General features: G+C 40.6%; 1 protein-coding gene across 1 annotated transcript in view; it reads left to right on the forward strand.

The window, feature by feature from the left end:
• Positions 1–17,971, forward strand: part of LOC109912251 (amine sulfotransferase-like) — a 52,795-nt gene that overhangs the window by 18,434 nt on the left and 16,390 nt on the right. The window contains exon 3 of the mRNA XM_020511648.2: positions 16,568–16,770. Coding sequence (XP_020367237.1) covers positions 16,568–16,770 — 203 coding nt within the window. The remainder of the gene's footprint in view (positions 1–16,567; positions 16,771–17,971) is intronic.

A 17,971-nucleotide genomic window follows, 5' to 3' on the forward strand; every position in this document is an offset into this window, starting at 1 on the left:
TGATCCTATCCATGGTGAGCGTTGGGCCTTTGGTTCGGGTTAGCAGTTGGCATAACCAAAGACCCACTAACCACTATGGACAGGACCAATGTCATGAACAAGATTCCCTACAGAGACTGCGACAAACATTACATTGGACAGACATGAAGAAAATTAGCCACGAGAGTACACGAACATCAACTGGCAACAAAAAGACACAACCAATACTCACTCATCTCCATCCACATGGATAAGGAAAACCACCAGTTTGATTGGGACAACACCAGGATCCTGGGACAGGCCAAGCAGAGACAAGCACAGGAATCCCTAGAGGCCTGATTCTCCACTAAGAAAGCCATCAACGAACACATAGAGCTAGACCCCTATACACTCCATTGGGAAGGAAAACCAGAAGTGAGGTAATCCAGCTCAACGGACCCCAGAGTTTAAATACCAGGCGGGAAAACACAACAGCGCTTCATCGGAGCTTGCACTGCTGATGTTACCCAGCAGGGTAATGAAACGTCTGCAGAACAACAACGAATCAGCTTGGCGAGCCAACCAACCAGAAGGGACTGTTTGCTAAAGCAGCTTATGATGGTTGGGCCTGGGTCACTACCCTGAGGAAACGTATCGAGATGCCCGGCAGCTGAGACGACTGACCTCCAACAGTCACAACCATCTTCCTCTGTGCCAAGTATGAATCCAACCAATGGAGAGTATTCTCCCTGATTGGCTTCAGTTTTTCTACGGCTTCTTGGTGCCACACTCAAATGTAGCCTTGATATTAAGGGCAGTCACACTCATCTCTGGAATTCAGCTGTGATTAACCCCCCACTCACCAGCAGTGTAAAAACCTGCTGGAACATGTGCCAATTAGGTACTTAAGTACCTGATGGTGACTTTCATGTTCATTCATGAGCTTTAGCTCTGGAGTCCCAGCCAACCTGATACTGCCAGCCAATCAGAGGTTCTCAGTCTTGGGGAGCTGATGGGTCTCATTGTAGACCAAGGTTGCATAGCAATGAAGAGCTGTATCATTAGTCAAAGAAATGTCTCCGTGCTTGAAATATTTTGCACTACCCAATCTCCCATCACAACCAGAGAGCCAGGTCTCCCTGGCTTTCCTGTTGAGAAAGCAAAACACTTTTCTTGCCTGCCAGGAAGGTAGGTAATCATGCTGGTGGTGGTTTTAGGCCCTAAGGTGACTTTTAATTGACCACTTGGGGCCCCAAAATGGTGGCTGGAGAAGGCTGCTCCTGAACATTCTCGCCCTGAACTAAATTGCTGAAGTGATGGGAAAGGAGGCTGCGTATCTCTCTGGAGCCAAGCTGCCCCATTATTTGCTCTCCTCACCACCAGGAAGGGGAAAAATCACAACCATAAAATATTAGAGTTATAGAGAATTTTACACACAGAAAAGGCCATTTGGCCCATTCTATCTTCCCCAGTCATCAAACATCCATTTATTGTCATACCATTTTGCAGCACTTGGCCTGAAGCCTTGTTTGCTTCGGTGTTTCTTCAAGTGCATGTCTAATTTTTAAATGTCTTGAGGATTCCCGCCTCTTTCAGGTAGCAAGTTCCAGATACCATGAGGATGGTTGCAGAGCAGAAAGTGGCCATTTGGCTGACTGTGTCTGTGTGGTTCACTACAACAAAAGCTCACTTAGTCCCACGCCCTTGCTTATTCCTGCAATCTTTTTCTCTTCAGGCAATGCTCCAATTCCCTTTTAAAAGCCTTCACCATACTGTCAGGCAGTGGATCCAGAGCCCAGCCACTCACTTTTATAAAAATGTTTTTTTTTCAGATATCACCATTTGTTCCTTCTCTAATCAGTTAACTAGGAGACACAGCATAAGATAGCCTCTTATAAATTCAATAGGAGAATCTGAAGAATCATTATTCAGAGTGGAATGTGAAATTTGCCACAAAATTAAAAAGTTAACGCAAATAGCAGACATTTTTGGAAGTTTAACAAAAATGAGGGAGAAAGGAATCGAGGTTATGCTGATTGGGTTAAATGAAAGTAAAGGTGTGAGGCAGAGGTTTGAGGATGTTTGGGATGCCTGATCTGTTTTTGTACGCAAATTCCAGACATACTTATAAACATCTTTATGGTGTAATGAGATTAGCTGTAAAGCAGAAAGACCATTTTTTGAGCAAGTCAATACATTGAATTAATAGGATAGAGATTCAAGTGAAATTCAATCCAGATCCTAAACAAAAAACAAGCGTTGCTGAAGGCTGTCAGAACATTTGCACCCAAGATTCAGGCATATTTCTTGATTTACTTCTAGATTTCTTACAGTTATTAAGAAATATTTGGAGGTATATGAGCCAAGCACAGGTAGGTGGGACCAGTTTAGTCTTGGATTATAGCTGGTATGGACTGGTTGGACCGAAGGGTCAGCCTGTACATCCTCCAACCTGGTCTACTGTATCTGTTGCTCCCGATGTGGCCTCCTCTGCATCGATGAGACCAGGTGGAGACTCGGAGACCATTTTGTAGAGCATCTGCACTCTGTATGAAGCAAACGACAACACCTTCCGGTTGCCAACCATTTTAACTCCCCCTCCTACTCCCTGGGTGACATGTCGATCCTGGGCCTCCTCCAGTGCCACAATGATGCCACATCCAAACTGGAGGAGCAACACCTCATATTCTGCCTTGGGAGCTTGCAGCCCGATGGCCTAAACATAGAATTCACCAGTTTTAAAATCTCCCCACCTCCGGCCTCATCCCATTTCCAACCCTCCCTCTCATCCCCACCTCCTTGACCTGACACAACCTATCCATATTTCTCCCCACCTATCCGCCCCACCCTTCCCACTGACCAATCCCCACCACTCCCTACCTGCATCCACCTATAACTTCTCACCTACCTTCCCCGAGTCCCACCTCTCCTCTCCTCCCTCTATTTATTTCTGAGCACCCTTCTCCCTCCCCATTTCTGAGGAAGAGGCCCGACCTGAAACATCAACTTACTTCTGATGCTGCCTGACCTGCTGTGTTCCTGCAGCTCCGCACCGAGTTGATCAATCTTACGTCAACTCTGGAGTTAAAAATCTTTTGTGTATGTATAAGCCAAGGCTGTAAAGAGGCCGGGAACTGAGTAATGCTGGCAAAGTTCAAACTAAGTGAGACTGAAGCCCCCACACCACACTCCTGTGCAACCCAAGAGTACATTCTGTTCCCACATTCAATGTTCAACATTTTGTTGTACTAATTCACCAGATGAGGAAGTGGTACTTGGTCATAAGCAGGAGATTTGCATGTCCTAACGTGATCTGATAACATGAAATGTTATGGCATCCAGAGTCAGGTTTTGAGACTCCCTGAGCAATTCCCTCCTGAATGTATACTACAGTGCCACCATCTCTGACAGGACAGAACATACCCAGGCATGGGTAACCTGTCTAGGACATTGCCTGTCATTATATGATTCTGCGAATATGTTTATGTCAGGCTGTTGTTTGACTAGTTAGCAAGACAGCTCTCCAATTTTGTCACAAGCCCCCAGATGTTAGTATGGCGAACTTTGCAGGATCAATAGGGCTGTGTTTGATAGAATCAGTGAATTCTGACAGTGCAGTAAGAAGCCATTCAGCCCATTGTGTCTGCACTGACCATCCAAAGAGAATTCCACACTATTTCCATAAGCCTGCATTTTACCATGGCTAACCCAGCTAACCTGCACATCCCTGGACACGGCAGACAATTTGGCATGGCCAATCTATTTAACCTGCATGTCTCTGGATTGTGGGAGGAAACTGGAGCACTCGAAGGAAGCCCACACAGATAAAGGGAGAACATGCAAACTCCATTATCGTTTTCATTACTTAGGCGGATGCCAGGTGGTCTGTCCAATTTGATTCATTTTCTTAGATTTTATAGTGTTTTGATACAGCGAAGTGGATTACTTGGCCATTTCAGAAGTTAGTTAAGGATCAACCATATATCTGTAGGTGTGGAATCACATGTATGCCATATCAGGTAAGGACAGTAGATTTCCTTCCCTAAAGGGGTTCAGTGAACCAGATGGATTTTTGCAACACTCATTTCATACTCACCATTAGACTAGTTTTAGTCTCAGATTTATTCATTTAATCTCATGTCTCTAGGCCATTATCTTAGGCCTCTGGATTATTAGTCCAGTTACGATATCACCATGCCCCTATCTCCCTTTGACACATGAAGTCACTGTGTGAGAGTCCGCAATTAGATAAGTGCACGTATTTCTCAAGGTTGTAGCGCTCAAGATGATTGTATAGATAAGGAGGGGCGAAGCCGTGGAGATACTTGTAAACAAGGATGAGAAGTTTAAACCATCGAGACATTGCTCAGCCAGGAGCTGACGGTGTGACAGGATTAAGTGACTCCCAAAATGACAACAGAAGTGTTTTAGGATATTCTCAAAGCATCCCTGAAAAAGCCAAACATCCCAGTTGACTCAGGGGAGTCCTGGCTTGTGACGAGGAATGCATTTGAAAAGGTTCCAAAAACATTGAGAACCTTTGTTGGGACCACACAAAGGGGAAGTTGCAGTATTGGCAATTTATCCATCTGAACCTCCAAACGCTACCTGCTCTGTGTGCAGTATAGTCCACAGATTGCAAATTGGCTGTTTCAGAACCCAGTGTACCATTTGGAAGCAAGTAATTCACAATCCCAAGGGATGTCAAAGAAATCGATAGACAAGGAAGTCAGTGGTTATTGCAGATAAGTGTGAATGTGAAGATGAGGCTACACTCAGATCAGCCATAATCTGATAGCATGGCAGAGCAGGCTCAAGTAACTGAATAGCCTGATCCTGCTTCAAATGTATGTGTTCTTACGTAGGAAGAAGATGGGTGACTTTGTGCATGTAATGATATGGGCAGCAGAATTTAAAGTTTATGGAGAGTAGAAGTGCAGGGCCAGATGAACAGCATTGGAATAGTCAAGTCTGGAGATAACAAACGCATTTATGTTTCAACAGTAAATGAGCTGCAGCAGGGGCAAAGTCAGGGAGGTTACAGAGCGGGAAATTGATTTTCTTTGTGATAGCTCTGACGTGTATTCTGAGGCTGAACTTTGGGTCGAATATGACAATAAAGTGACATGATCAGTTTGGCTCCACCTCCATTAATTACCAGGGAGAGAATTGGAGCTTGTGGTGGAGATTAAGTATTTAGTTGGAGAAAATTACTGCTCATTCAGTACTGGATTTTAGATAAGTGGTCTGAAAGTATGGAGTCATTAAAGAAGGCAGGCTGGTAAGGTAAAGTTGGGTGAGAGTGATATTACTAAGGCTGGCTATTTATTCTCTATAACTGTAGCTGTGCCTCAGCTCAACAGCTGTTGAAGCCTTCATTCATGCATTTTTTTACCTCTAGACTTGACTATTCCAATGCATTTCTGGCTTGATTCCCTCTGCTTTCTGTAAACTTGAGGTCAGCCAAAACTCCACTTTTGTATTCTTAACTTGTAACAAGTGTTGTTCACTTAGAACCCTTGTATTCCTAATACTACATTTGGCTCCTCCACAATTTCAAAATTCTCACCCTCATTTTCAAATGCTTCCATGGCCTCAGTCCTCCCTATATCTGCCATCTCCTCCAGCCTTCAGTGATACCTGTGTACTGCTCTAAATCTGCCTTTTGATGATCTTTTATTTGAAACATTTCACCAATGATGGTGACTCTTCATCTGTCTAGGTCCAAAGTCCTACAGCTCCTCCCTGAATCTCAATGCTTGCCTTCCTTTCTTTCCTTGCTTAAGATAGTCATTAACAGCTACCTATCTGACCACATTTTTTGGCTATCTTCTGATGTGACTTAGTGTTGTGTTTTACTTTATTATGCTTTTGTAAAAAATCTTGGGATATTTAATTATTTCAAAGGTGCTATGTAAATGAAAGCTATTGGTAATTGCTGCCAGACATACTCAATTGACCTAAGACCAACTTCATATTCAGGGCTATTGTGTCTCTGTGTGATGCCACAACTGTCACATCCATGCAGTGGATTGGGCAAATGACAATAGATTAACAACACACGTAACAGCCCATCACAATAGTTGTAGGCATGGCTAAATGAATTTAAAGATCCCACTGGAGCAAGCCCAGAGTTGCACAAGAACGTCAACTGACAACCAGAAGCTATTCAGCATATTTATTTAGCAGAAGAAGTTCAAGATTAAGAATTTTGATACCACATACAATGTACCAGACTTAAGGGAAAGACGGGGAAAAAAGCTTATTATTACACCCATAACACAAATTAAGGTGATAAATTAGTCACATGGTACTTCAAGTAAAGTGGCTGCTTGTGCCCAATAAATGACTTGCAGATTGTTGGGCACTAAGTAAATAATGAGCAGTCATAATAGTTGAAAAAGTAGAGGTATTGCAGAAGCCTTGATGCCATGTCAACACGCTACTCCGATAAGGAGCAGCACAGATTCATTTCTAGATAGTACCTGACATTGTTTGTTTATCTTTGTGGTAATGCTGGTGTTCCTGCAATGACGTTCTTCTTGTCCATGTCCACATTCTTTATCTAACATTTTTGTTTTCGAAAAATAATTGTGAAAAGCATTGAATGGTCATCAGTTTCAAGTGTGGTCCTTATTATCCAGTGGGGTTTTATGTAGCATGCGTAAGTGAAGTCAAATGCTGAGAAAAGGCAGGAAATGAAGATGAGGAGTATCAGATCAGCTATGATCTCATTGAATAGTGGAGCAGATTTGATGGGTCGAGTGGGCCACTTCTGCTTCCATGTCTTACGGTCATATTGTCTTACATACGCACAAGAACAGTCTCTTTTTCATCTTATTACAATTCCAAAACTATTAAATCTTATAAAACCAATCCAGAGATGTCACATACGCAGCTCGCCTGCTTGGACAGACTTTGATCATCTTTCTCCTTGCCTTATCTATTTTGAAATTTGGGGCTATTATCTGATGTAAGTGTTGCAGTGCAAAGGAGCAGGTTTTCACACTGCAAAAAGAGAGTATCTCTGACCCCATTTTTCTAGCCTTTTAGCAGAAATATCAACCCATCTCCTCTTACAACATTCCACTAAAGTTAGACCAACTTTGGTTGCCATATACAATTAGATCTGCTCTTGTCTTGTGGGTAGCTTCCACCTTTCACTGACTTGCTATCAACTTACTTCAATAATTCTATTAAAACCTTCTATTAACCCACAAATTTAATACTAAAGGATCATCTAAAATACCTGGGCTAATGTTGCAATGATTTTGTTCGAACCCTGATTTCTTTTACCTTGGGCTGGGCTTTCATATTCATCATGGATAAACTCCCTTCAATTAAAATATAATGAACTGCATAGAAGTTGCTAATCAGCCTTTGTCTGTATTGTAAATTTCTCCATCGTTCAAGCTGTTAATGGTGTGCTCCATATTAATTGTGGCAATTGTTTGCGTGTGTTGACAGCCTGCTTCTGCCTGTAACTAGTAATATGAAGGGCTAGATAATCTGGATTCCCAAGGAGAAATATTTCAATTTGCCTTTACCTTCAAATAATCCTAGCACATACATTTGCTTCAAATGACTACACCTGTGAGGCAGATGTTGAGGCACAATATTTGGGCTGTCGAAAACCCAGTAGTATATCCTGTCTTGCTGTATCAGTGTGAATACACTTAAAAATATTTTCCTCTTGAACAATATAATGGTCATCTATTTGATAAAAATTTACATGAACTATTTATCTCTGGCAGACTGCCAGGTTTAAGGCATTGTATTGGAAATCCCCAGTCATCTTGAAAGCTTTATTTTGGTTCAGGTTCTTCGGAAGTTTATAAAGTTGCAAAAAGTGGTGCCAAGTCTGAGGATAGGGCATAGATTAGAAACCAGCAAAAAAAGCCAACAAAAATTGGCACAGCGGATAAAATAGAATATGAGAGCAAACTGGCCAGAAATAATAGTAACTTCTGCAAGTATATAAAACGGAAGAGACTAGCTAAATTAAAGAGCGATCCTGGAAGCAAAGATAGGAGAAATTCTCATTGGGTATGAGATACACTGAACAAATAGTTTTTACAGAAGACTCAAGTTGCTTCCCAGAACTAGAGGAGAACCTAGTTGTGAAAAAAAGAGAGGAAATCAAGATAAAGTAATGCCTCAAGGATAGTGGATGCTCTGGCTATGATCTTCCAAAATCCCCAGCATTCTTGAATGGTTCTAACAGATTGGAAGTTAGCAGTGTAACATCAAATATTCAAGAATGGAGGGAGAGATTTAATTTAATATTTAGGGACTGCAACTCCCTAGAGCCATTTGGTAAGTTTTTAAGGTGATTGGTCTGTCAATTAGTCCGTAGTGGTGACACTCCTTGGTAAGGCTCAAAGTTGTTTGTGTTTGATCACAATTGCAAAAGGGTTTGTACAGAAGTTCCCACTGTAAAGGTTGGCTGCACAGGGTCTCTGGTTTGTTCTGAACTACTATTTTAACAACAACCACTTTCATCATGATATTTCAAAGCCTACCCCCCTCAATAGATGGGGTTGGTAGCCAGATGTTAGGAGGCAGAGAGAAAACGGGGCAACTACAGGACACTTAATCAGACAGTAGTCATCAAGAAATGCTGGAATCAAATACTTAGGAAGTCTCAACAATACATTTCAGAATGCATAATATTATCAGACAGTCAATCGGTTTAATGAAAGAGAAAAAGAGTTTAAAAACAATTATTTGAGGGTGCACTTAATAGGTTAGAATAAATGTATCAGTAAATGCAGCTTACTGATTTCCTAAAGGCATGTGATAACTTGCCACACTAGCAGTTAATATGTGACGTCAGTGCTTCCAGAGTAGGACTAATTTGCATAAATAGAGGATTGGTTAACAGCCAAGAAGCAAAATGTATGCACCGATGTGGTGCTTGCAAATTATCAGGCTGTGACTAGTGAAAGCGTCACAATCCTTAGTGCTGGGGCCTCAGCTGTAGAACAAAGAACAAAGATCGAAGAACAGTATAGTACAGGAACAGGCCCTTCGGCCCATCTAGACTGTGTCGAGACATTATGCTTTTCTAAACTATAAACTTTTTGCCTCTATGCTGTCTGTATCCTTCTATTCCCTGCCCATTCGTATATCCATCAAGATGCCTCTTAAACATTGCTATTGCATCCATCTCCACCACCACATCTGGAAATGCATTCCAGGCTTTTACCACCAGTTGGGTAAAAAACTTATCCCCTTTACTTTAAACCTGTGTCCCCTAACACTTGACATTTCAACCCTGGGAAATAGATTCTGACAATCCATTCTATCTATGCATCTCATAATTTTATAAACTTCTTTCAGGTCGCCCTTCATTCTTTGAAGTTCAAGTGTAAACAGACCAAGTTTGTCCAATCTGTCCTCATCACTAAATTTATATTAATGACTTAGACAAAGGCAGAAAGCAATATTTCTATGCTTACTGATGATACAAAGCTTAGTGGGAATTTAAGTTGAGAGGCCGCAAAGAGGAAGACAGGTTAAGTGAGTGCACAACAAGATGGCAAATGGTGTATAATGTGGTCAAATGTATTCACCTTGGTTTCAAAAATAGAAAAGCAGATTTCTTTTTTAGAAAGAAATCGACCTTGAATATTTTGATATTCAGAGAGAACTGGGTGTACTTGTACAAGGAGAAAAGTAAGTTAACATACCAATACAGCAACAATGAAGAAGACAAATGACATATTGGCCTTTATTGCAAGTGGATTGGAGTAAAGGGAAAAAAAAAGTCTTGCTGCAACTGTACGGGGCTTTGAGATCATGCTTGAAATATCATATTCCTTTTGCTTCTACATTTCAAGAATTATATATTCATTTGGAGACAGCATGGTGACAGTTCATTAGCATGTTCCCTGAGTTGAGAGAGTTGTCCTATGTGGAGAGGCAAAGTAAATTCAGTCTATATTCTCTGGAGTTTTGAAGAAAGAGAGGTGATCTCATTGAAACATACAGAATGCAAAAGAGACTTGACAGGGCAGATACCAAAGGTGTTTTTCTGCTGGCTGGAATATTGGGATACAGTTTAAGGCTAATGATTCAATTACGTAAAACTGATATAAGGAGAAATTTTTTCACTCATCTGTAATCCCTGAAATTCTCGAGCATATAGTATTGTAGATTCTCATGGGTTGAGTTAACTGAGTTGGTTGGATTGCTGGTTTACGACGCAGGGTGATGCCGACAATGTGAATTCAATTCCCACACCAGCTGAGGTTACCATGAAGGACTATCCTGATCAAACTCTCCCCTTAGGTTAAACCAGAAGCAGTTGTAGCTCTCTAATGCAAGACCAGCCCCATGACCCAGTTGGACTATGGTGACTTTACCCTTTTACCTTTGGAGACTCTCCATTGATGACTATACTTATCTGGGGTACACAGATTTTTGCTGGTCTGGGAATTCAGGGATATAGGGAGTGGTAGGAGAGTGGAGATCAGTCCAAAGATAAATGGCAGAAGAGGTTTGACAGGCTGTATCCGAGATAAGATTAATAAGATTGCTTCTGTTTTTTATGGTCTTGTATTCATGTGTTATGGCATTGTTTTTACCTTATTCCTCACTTATCCCAAGGATCTCTGCTATTCATTCTGTGTGAGATAGGCATATTTAAAGCTGGGGATACTTTTGGTTTTGCATGGTAGGTACAACTCATCAATCTATAAACCTCAAGCACTTCTGATGTTTTTTTTTTCCATCATATTTGATAAAAACCAGTAAATGGGAAGAATGAGAACAATATCAAGTTTAGTGGTTAGCACTGCTGCCTCATAGGGCCAGGGACCTGGGTTTAGTCCCACCCTCGGGCGACTGTCTGTGTGGAGTTTCTCCCCGTGTCTGCGTGGGTTTCCTCCGGGTGCTCCAGTTTCCTCCCACAATCCAAAGATGTGCAGGTAGGTGGATTGGCCATGCTAAATTGCCCATAGTGTCCAGGGATGTGTAGGTTGAGTGGGTTAGCTATGGGAAATACAGGATTGTGGAGATAGGGTTTGGGGAATGGGTCTGGGTGGGATGCTGTTCAGAGGGTTGGTGTGGACTTGATGGGCTGAATGACCTGCATCCACACTGTAGGGATTCTATGAAGTCCAGTGGCTTGTTCATCAGTGTGTGATACCGTTTCCCGTCTTTGCTCACCTCTGTTACGTGTTGGAGACTTTATCCACCCAATTCTTTCCAGTTCAGTAACTCAGCATGCTCAGGGAGTGAACCTTTTCTCCTATTTTCAAAGAGTATGCCGTTACCAATTTAACATCCAGCTAAAACAAAAGCAAAGCAATGAAAATAATATCAATTCCTCCACCTAGTCCTATCTCAGCTTTCACTATTTTAAGAGAAAAGAGCTATTCAGGCTTTCTTATTAGGTAAAATAATCCTGCTCACCTTCAAGATTCACCCTTGTCCTCATCCTCTCCAGATCTTTCCATTATTGACAACTGCTGATGTTACATTGGTCGTCTCAATTTTTCTGCCTCTCTCACTCTAAATTTGCTGCACTCTATTCTTCAGGAACAAACTTCTTCTTATAAACAAACCTGATGTTTGACAAATTTGGCAGAATTGTTGTTTGGCAAAACAGGAGTCTATTTATGGAGGCTAATTGTCAATTCGCTGATAAGTCCTCCTGCTACTCCCTTTGTAGGAATTTTTATCTGTTACTTACAGTTCTTTTTAACCTATGACTCACAAAAAAACAGATTGACTTCCTCCAAAGGCTTTTATAATTAATGGAGCTAGTCTATTTGTGCTAATAATTGCAGATTTCACGTGGGCATAAATTTGAAATGGTTATTGAAAAATTAAAGAGATTACAGCTTTTGACTGCTTTAAAAAAATTATAAACAGCTGTTGTTTTGTTTGTTTGCTCCCAGCAATGCAGCTATTCACTTATACCTAACATCAGAATGCTGAGATAAGCTTTGTGTTACTTCCAATATCTGAACAATATCTAGTGCAATTATGTTATTGACTGCAGTCATAAGAACCGAAACCCCTGGCTTCTGTGGTGGTATAGGTTCTTTCTCTTTCTCTCTTGTTGACATTTCCTTCTGCTGATTTGTGGGATACGTCTTTCTTCAAGTGCAGTATAGATCTCCAATATGTTCAGTCTTTATACCCTTTTTCTGAGGATGGGGTTATTTTATTATATTAACAAATCATATTTTCACACGAAGCTTCTTTCAAATCAGAACACACAATTATATACTACAGCTTTTGCTTAAAGCATGACTTGCGACCACAAGAAAATTGTTCACCGTTTTGCTTTCCCGAGTGTGTGAAGATGCTTATAGTCAACTTGCCAACAAGAAAGGTTTATATTTTATTGGAACACCCTATCTCAATTCAAAGTCTATTCTTCATGACTAAAACACCAGTGTCTCTAGCTGGGCTGTATTGTTTTCCTTGAAAGCATTTGTATTTGTCTCTCAGCATTGTAAGTTCAGGAAAGTTTTAAGAAAACTGACAAGAAATATAGAGTCATACAGCATGGAAACAGACCCTTCGGTCCAACTAGTCCATGCCAAACATAATCCCAAGCTAAACCAGTCCCACCTTCCTGCTCCTGGCCCATATCACCCCGAAATCTTTCATATCACCCCCATGTCTTTCCAATTCATGTACTTGTCCAAATGTCTTTTAAAATTTGTAATTGTGCCCGTATCCACCACTTCCTCAGGAAATTCATTCCATGTGTGAACCACCCTCCATGTAAAAAAAAATTGGTCCTCATATCTTTTTAAATCTCGCTCCTCTCACCTTAAATATATGCCCAGTAGTCTTGAAATCCCCTATACTAGGGAAAATACACCTACCGTTAACCCTTTCTATATCTGTTATGATTTTAGAAACTTCTTTAAGGTCACCTCTCAACTTCCTACGCTCCAATGAAAAAAATCCCAGCATATCCAGCCTTTCTTTATAACTCAAACCTTTCATACCCAGCAACATCCTGGTAAATCTCTTCTGAACCCTCTCCAGCTTAATAATATCCTTTCTATAAGTAGGCAACCAGAACTGGACAGAGTATTCCAGAAGAGGCCTCACCAATGTCCTGTACAACCTCAACATGACTTCCCAACTCCATATTCAAAGGACTAAGCAATGAAGGCAAGCATGCTATATGCCTTTTTAACCACCCTGTCTATATGTGACGCAAACTTCAAAGAATTATGTACCTGAAGCCCTAGATCCCTCTGTTCTACAACACTACCCAAGGCCCTACCATTAATTGTACAAGTCTTGCCCCTGTTTGTTGTACCAAAATGCAATACCTCACATTTATCCAGATTGAACTCCATCTGCCATTTTTTAGCCCATTGATCCATTTGATCAAGATCCCTTTGCAATCTTATAACACCTTCTTCACAATTTTGGTGTCACCTGCAAACTTACTAAGCATGCCTTCTATATTCTCATTGAAATCATTTATACAAAAGACAAACAAACAAAAGAGGAGCTAGAACAGAACTGTGCTGGTGACAGGCCTCCAGTCTGAGAATAGCCCTCCACCAACACTCTCAGTCTCCTGTCATTAAGCTAATTATGTATTCAGTTGGCAAGCTTACCCTGTGCTCTGAAAATGCCAGTTCGTCATGTTGACCATCTTTCTTTCGTGCTTCACTGAATAGAATGTTGAGCTTTCATCCAAACATCTACGTCATCACTCAGAACTCCTACTTTAAGCCCTGACAAATCATAAACACAAACAAGGAAATCTGTTGCTCAAACTCTTTGATGCCTTTGTTACCTAAAGGCTTGATTATTATATTCTGACTGTTTGCACTCCATGAACAAGGTTGTTAACAACACCCACAATCACAAAATTTGTTTACACAAAAGTTGGTAGTTGTTAACTAGCAAGATAAGCTGTAAAAGTTTTCAGGAAAGAGTTAGCAGAATAGGTAGAATGGTGGATGATGCTACTTAGCATGGTTAACAAAGAGACAATGCGTGTTGGTATGAAAAACAAGGAATGGGAATATACACAGAACAAAAGGCAGTGAAGGATGAGAATATACAGGCAAAATTAGGGGTTGCAACATATAATTCTCTTAATATTTGTGTACATATATAAAGGCATTCAAAAAAGCCAAAATGGTTTTAAAATATAAATAATGGAATAGACTACAGAGTATCAAAGTCATGGTAACATTGATTATACAGAGTCAAAGTAATAGGTAATATCTTGGGAACCACATTTTAGAAAGGATGTTAAAGTTACAGAGATTAGTGAACAGTCAGCAGAATTATGCCAGGGATGAAAAGCTATAATTATAAGAATAAACTTGAAATAATTAAATGATTTACATTTAATGTGCTTTGGATCAGAAGTGCTTCAGTAGAGGCTTAACAACTAAGGATAGATAGGGAAACATCATTGGCAGAGAGAGGTGATGGCCGAGTGGTATTATCACTGGACCGTTAATTTTGAAAACCAGATAATGTTCTGGGAACAGGGGTTCAAATTTCACCATGGTTGCAGGTGGAATTTGAATTCAATGGGGGGAGAAATTCTGGAATTAAGAGTCTAATAAAGACCATGAACCCATTGTTGATTGTCAGGAAAAACCCATCTGGTTCACTAATCTCTTCACCAACAATTTCCAAAGACATGCTGATTGAATGTCATTTAAAAAACTATCAAAATGTTTCCTGGTATCCTATGCCCTGGAAAATAACCCACCACCAAATGTCAAATCATTGTTTGCAAACCACTAGGGGCAGTCAGAGTCAGGTCCCTCTGCTCGTAGTGGTGAGGAGCTAGATGTTGGTCTCCCCACAACCCAATGTGGCTCTTTCTGTCTATTACGGATCATTTTATCCTGGATTGAGAGAAAGAGAGGGATTGAGTGAGATAAAAGTGGGTGTCACAACGGTCTGCACCGATGCAGGTGGCGACAAGTTGGTGAGGTGACCTGACTGATTGACCTTCTTATGGCACTGCTTGGTGATTTTTTTCCAAAGAAAACTGGGACTGTACCAACGTCGATAACAATGTCAGACCATTCTGGCAGAGTTTGGTATCGAACCAGCAGAAGTGGATTGCCATTATCCTATTTACCAAGACGTCCAGGTTCCCCCCGTCCATAAAGTGGATCATTATAGAGTCATAGAGTTGTATAGTTCCCCTTAGCTGCAATGTCTGGGGCAAATGTGACAAACTATGCAAGGTGGCGCTGGACTTCGAGCACTTGTCTGAGTGTGTAATGACCTTTTAATCATGGAGCCCGCATCAGTATTAACAGTCTATTTGGGAATATACTGACAGCAGTGAGTTCTTCTGGTTGGGGGAAGTGGTAGAATCAGGTCAGCATCCAAGGAGAGGGATGTCATAGGTAGTTAATGAAGTGAGTTTGGGGCAATAGCACAAGAAAACTGATGGGCCTCATAGGGGGAAACTTTCCAAGAAAACTGACAAAATGACACTACTAAAATATTGTAAAATTCAGGCCATTGGCAGTAACTTCTTACTCGATAAGCATTAGTCCTGCTTTACCATTTTTCCTCTCAGATGTTTGAAAAGCAAATTTTGCAGCATAATTTGCCTATAGAAATTTCCTCTGTCATCCCTTCCTCTTTGTGTCTTCAGGAACCTACCTTTCTTTTTTTCCTAACAAATGGGCATTATGGTTGTATGGGTTGCTCTAGATTTGTTGTCCATTTGTTCCATGGCGAAATGTGTGATGTAATCTCATGGTATTGAGACAACGGTTCTATTACAAGGAGGATGACACAAATACTGTAGATTGTGGTGTGTAGGTTGCCTATTTAATGCTTTGAAAAATCCCTCTTAAAACAGAGTCAACTGATATGCAGAGTACAAAATGTGAGCCACCAGCCCTGGTGCAAGAGGGTCTTTTTCTGCTTGTCAGCTGCCATGTGCAATCTGCTCTGTGTGTATGTGTCTTCAACTCTTTCTTGTCTCTTAGCAACACAATCCATATTGCCGGCTTGGTCCCTTGCATGGTTTATAAGGTAAGTGTAACCCTGGACCTGTTGAAAAATTGAGGCTAACGCTAATGCAAGCATAGCACTAAACATGCATTTATTCGTTGGAAAACAGAAAGTGAATTGGGGGCTCAACATATGCACTAGGAATAGGCCTAAACAGGCAAAATAATGCCAAAATATGGGGTTGATTTATATGCCTGATCAAGTTATATTCCATAATATGGTAATATAAAGTGTACCTTTTTGGGACCTTTTACTACTAGTAAAACTGGTGGACTCTTGCATGGTGGAAAGTTGTTTCCCCAAAATGATATAATGAGAATTTACGCATAAGACAGGGCCCTGATTTACTATTTTAAAAAAGCTCATCACCAGAGACAGCTGGGTAGTATGGTCCTTGGTTAAAAGATCCCAATATAAATAATGGTAGTAAAAACTTGGCAAAAATGGGGAGTCTAGTCTTTTGATCTCATTTTCAAACAATTTCATTTCACTCATGCCAAATCAGCTGAGTTAAACCTGTACCCATTCCTCCATGTGTTGAAAGATTCTAGGTGTTGTATGATGAGCGATCTGACTTGTGATTTTCCTCTGATTGTTTTGCTTTTCTATTGTATACCAGGTACTATATGGATGCAGCAAATAATGAGTTTAATCTATTCTGATGGTGACCCAGCTGCTGTGCAAAGCAAACCAGCAATAGAACGTGTCCCTTGGATTGAAATACCAAACTCAAATTTTCCAGCACGACCATCCCCTCGCCTGAGTGTGACACATTTGCCCTATCAACTAGTTCCAAAAGCCTTGAAGGAAAAGAAGGGAAAAGTATGAATTTTCTTTCACTTATTATTTATTTTTAAAAGTAGCTTTTCTCTTCATTATTTTTATGTGTTGCCACTACATTTTTTTTTACTGCATACTGGATGCATACCATAGGTGACTAATACATTCAAGATATTTAAAGTGTTTTCCCTGGCACTTTCTAATGTCTCCATATTTAGCTGTGATTAAGTTTCCCAGCTCCGGCTCAAGTTCAGATGAAACTTGCTGTGCTGTTTGCCACCCCGCAATCTTCAAAATGGCAAAGATTGGACCTTTTACTTAGCTTTCTGACCCAGCCATCTCCTAATCCTGTGCCTGCCTGGTTCAATGAGTCAACAGTTTGAGAAGCTGGCAGAATTAGCCATCTGTCATATCTGATGACCTTAAAAGCACTGACGCTTTCCTTTTTTATGCAGTTTCAAATTTGGCATCCGATACTATTATTAATACTCTTCATTTGTGCATCTAAGCCTCTCCTCTATTCTGGTGGTAAACTATTTTAACTGGAATTAAGAATCGAAACCACCACGCACCTCCCTGTTCTTTTGCATCTTTCAGAGGGGAGTGTATTTATTAGAATGCAAAAACCAAACACATTTCAATCACGCAACTACAATCATAAAGTCAATTATGAATTTGGAAATGCATCAAAACAATAGTTTCTCAAGACAGGGTGCCAAATTACATTGGCAAAGGACACATGTGAGAAAGGGAGCTGGAGTGGCTCAGTGACATGACTCATTGGAGTGATTCTTCTATCTTTGAGCTAGAAATTCCCTCGTTCAGGTCCCATTTCAGGTCTTCTTGGTTGCAAGAAAATCCAACCACTGCTACAGTCAAGTGAGTGTATATCAATCTCTAGCCTGGATAGAATTGGGAGGATTGGGCAACAGGAACGTCATCTGCTGTAAAACAACCTACCAAAGAAATGACGGTTAGCCAGTATTGTGGCGATCACATGGGGCAAAAGAGAGATCACTGTACTGAAGATTTGTCATCAAATATATTTTTAAAAATGTTCTTGAACTTACTAATCCACGTTGAAGAATCAGTCCAAATCTTGTTCATTATAAATTTGTAGTCTGTATGAATAACATATAAAGTATTAAAGCACTTGAACATCCATAAAATCACAGTCTGCACTGTCATGCTGACTCCTCACCCTGAAAAGCAAATCACAGGTTTTTAATTGCACTTTGAATAA

Source organism: Rhincodon typus, chromosome 5 (genome assembly GCF_021869965.1).
Source record: "Rhincodon typus isolate 14 chromosome 5, sRhiTyp1.1, whole genome shotgun sequence".
Classification (NCBI taxonomy): Eukaryota; Metazoa; Chordata; class Chondrichthyes; order Orectolobiformes; family Rhincodontidae; genus Rhincodon; species Rhincodon typus.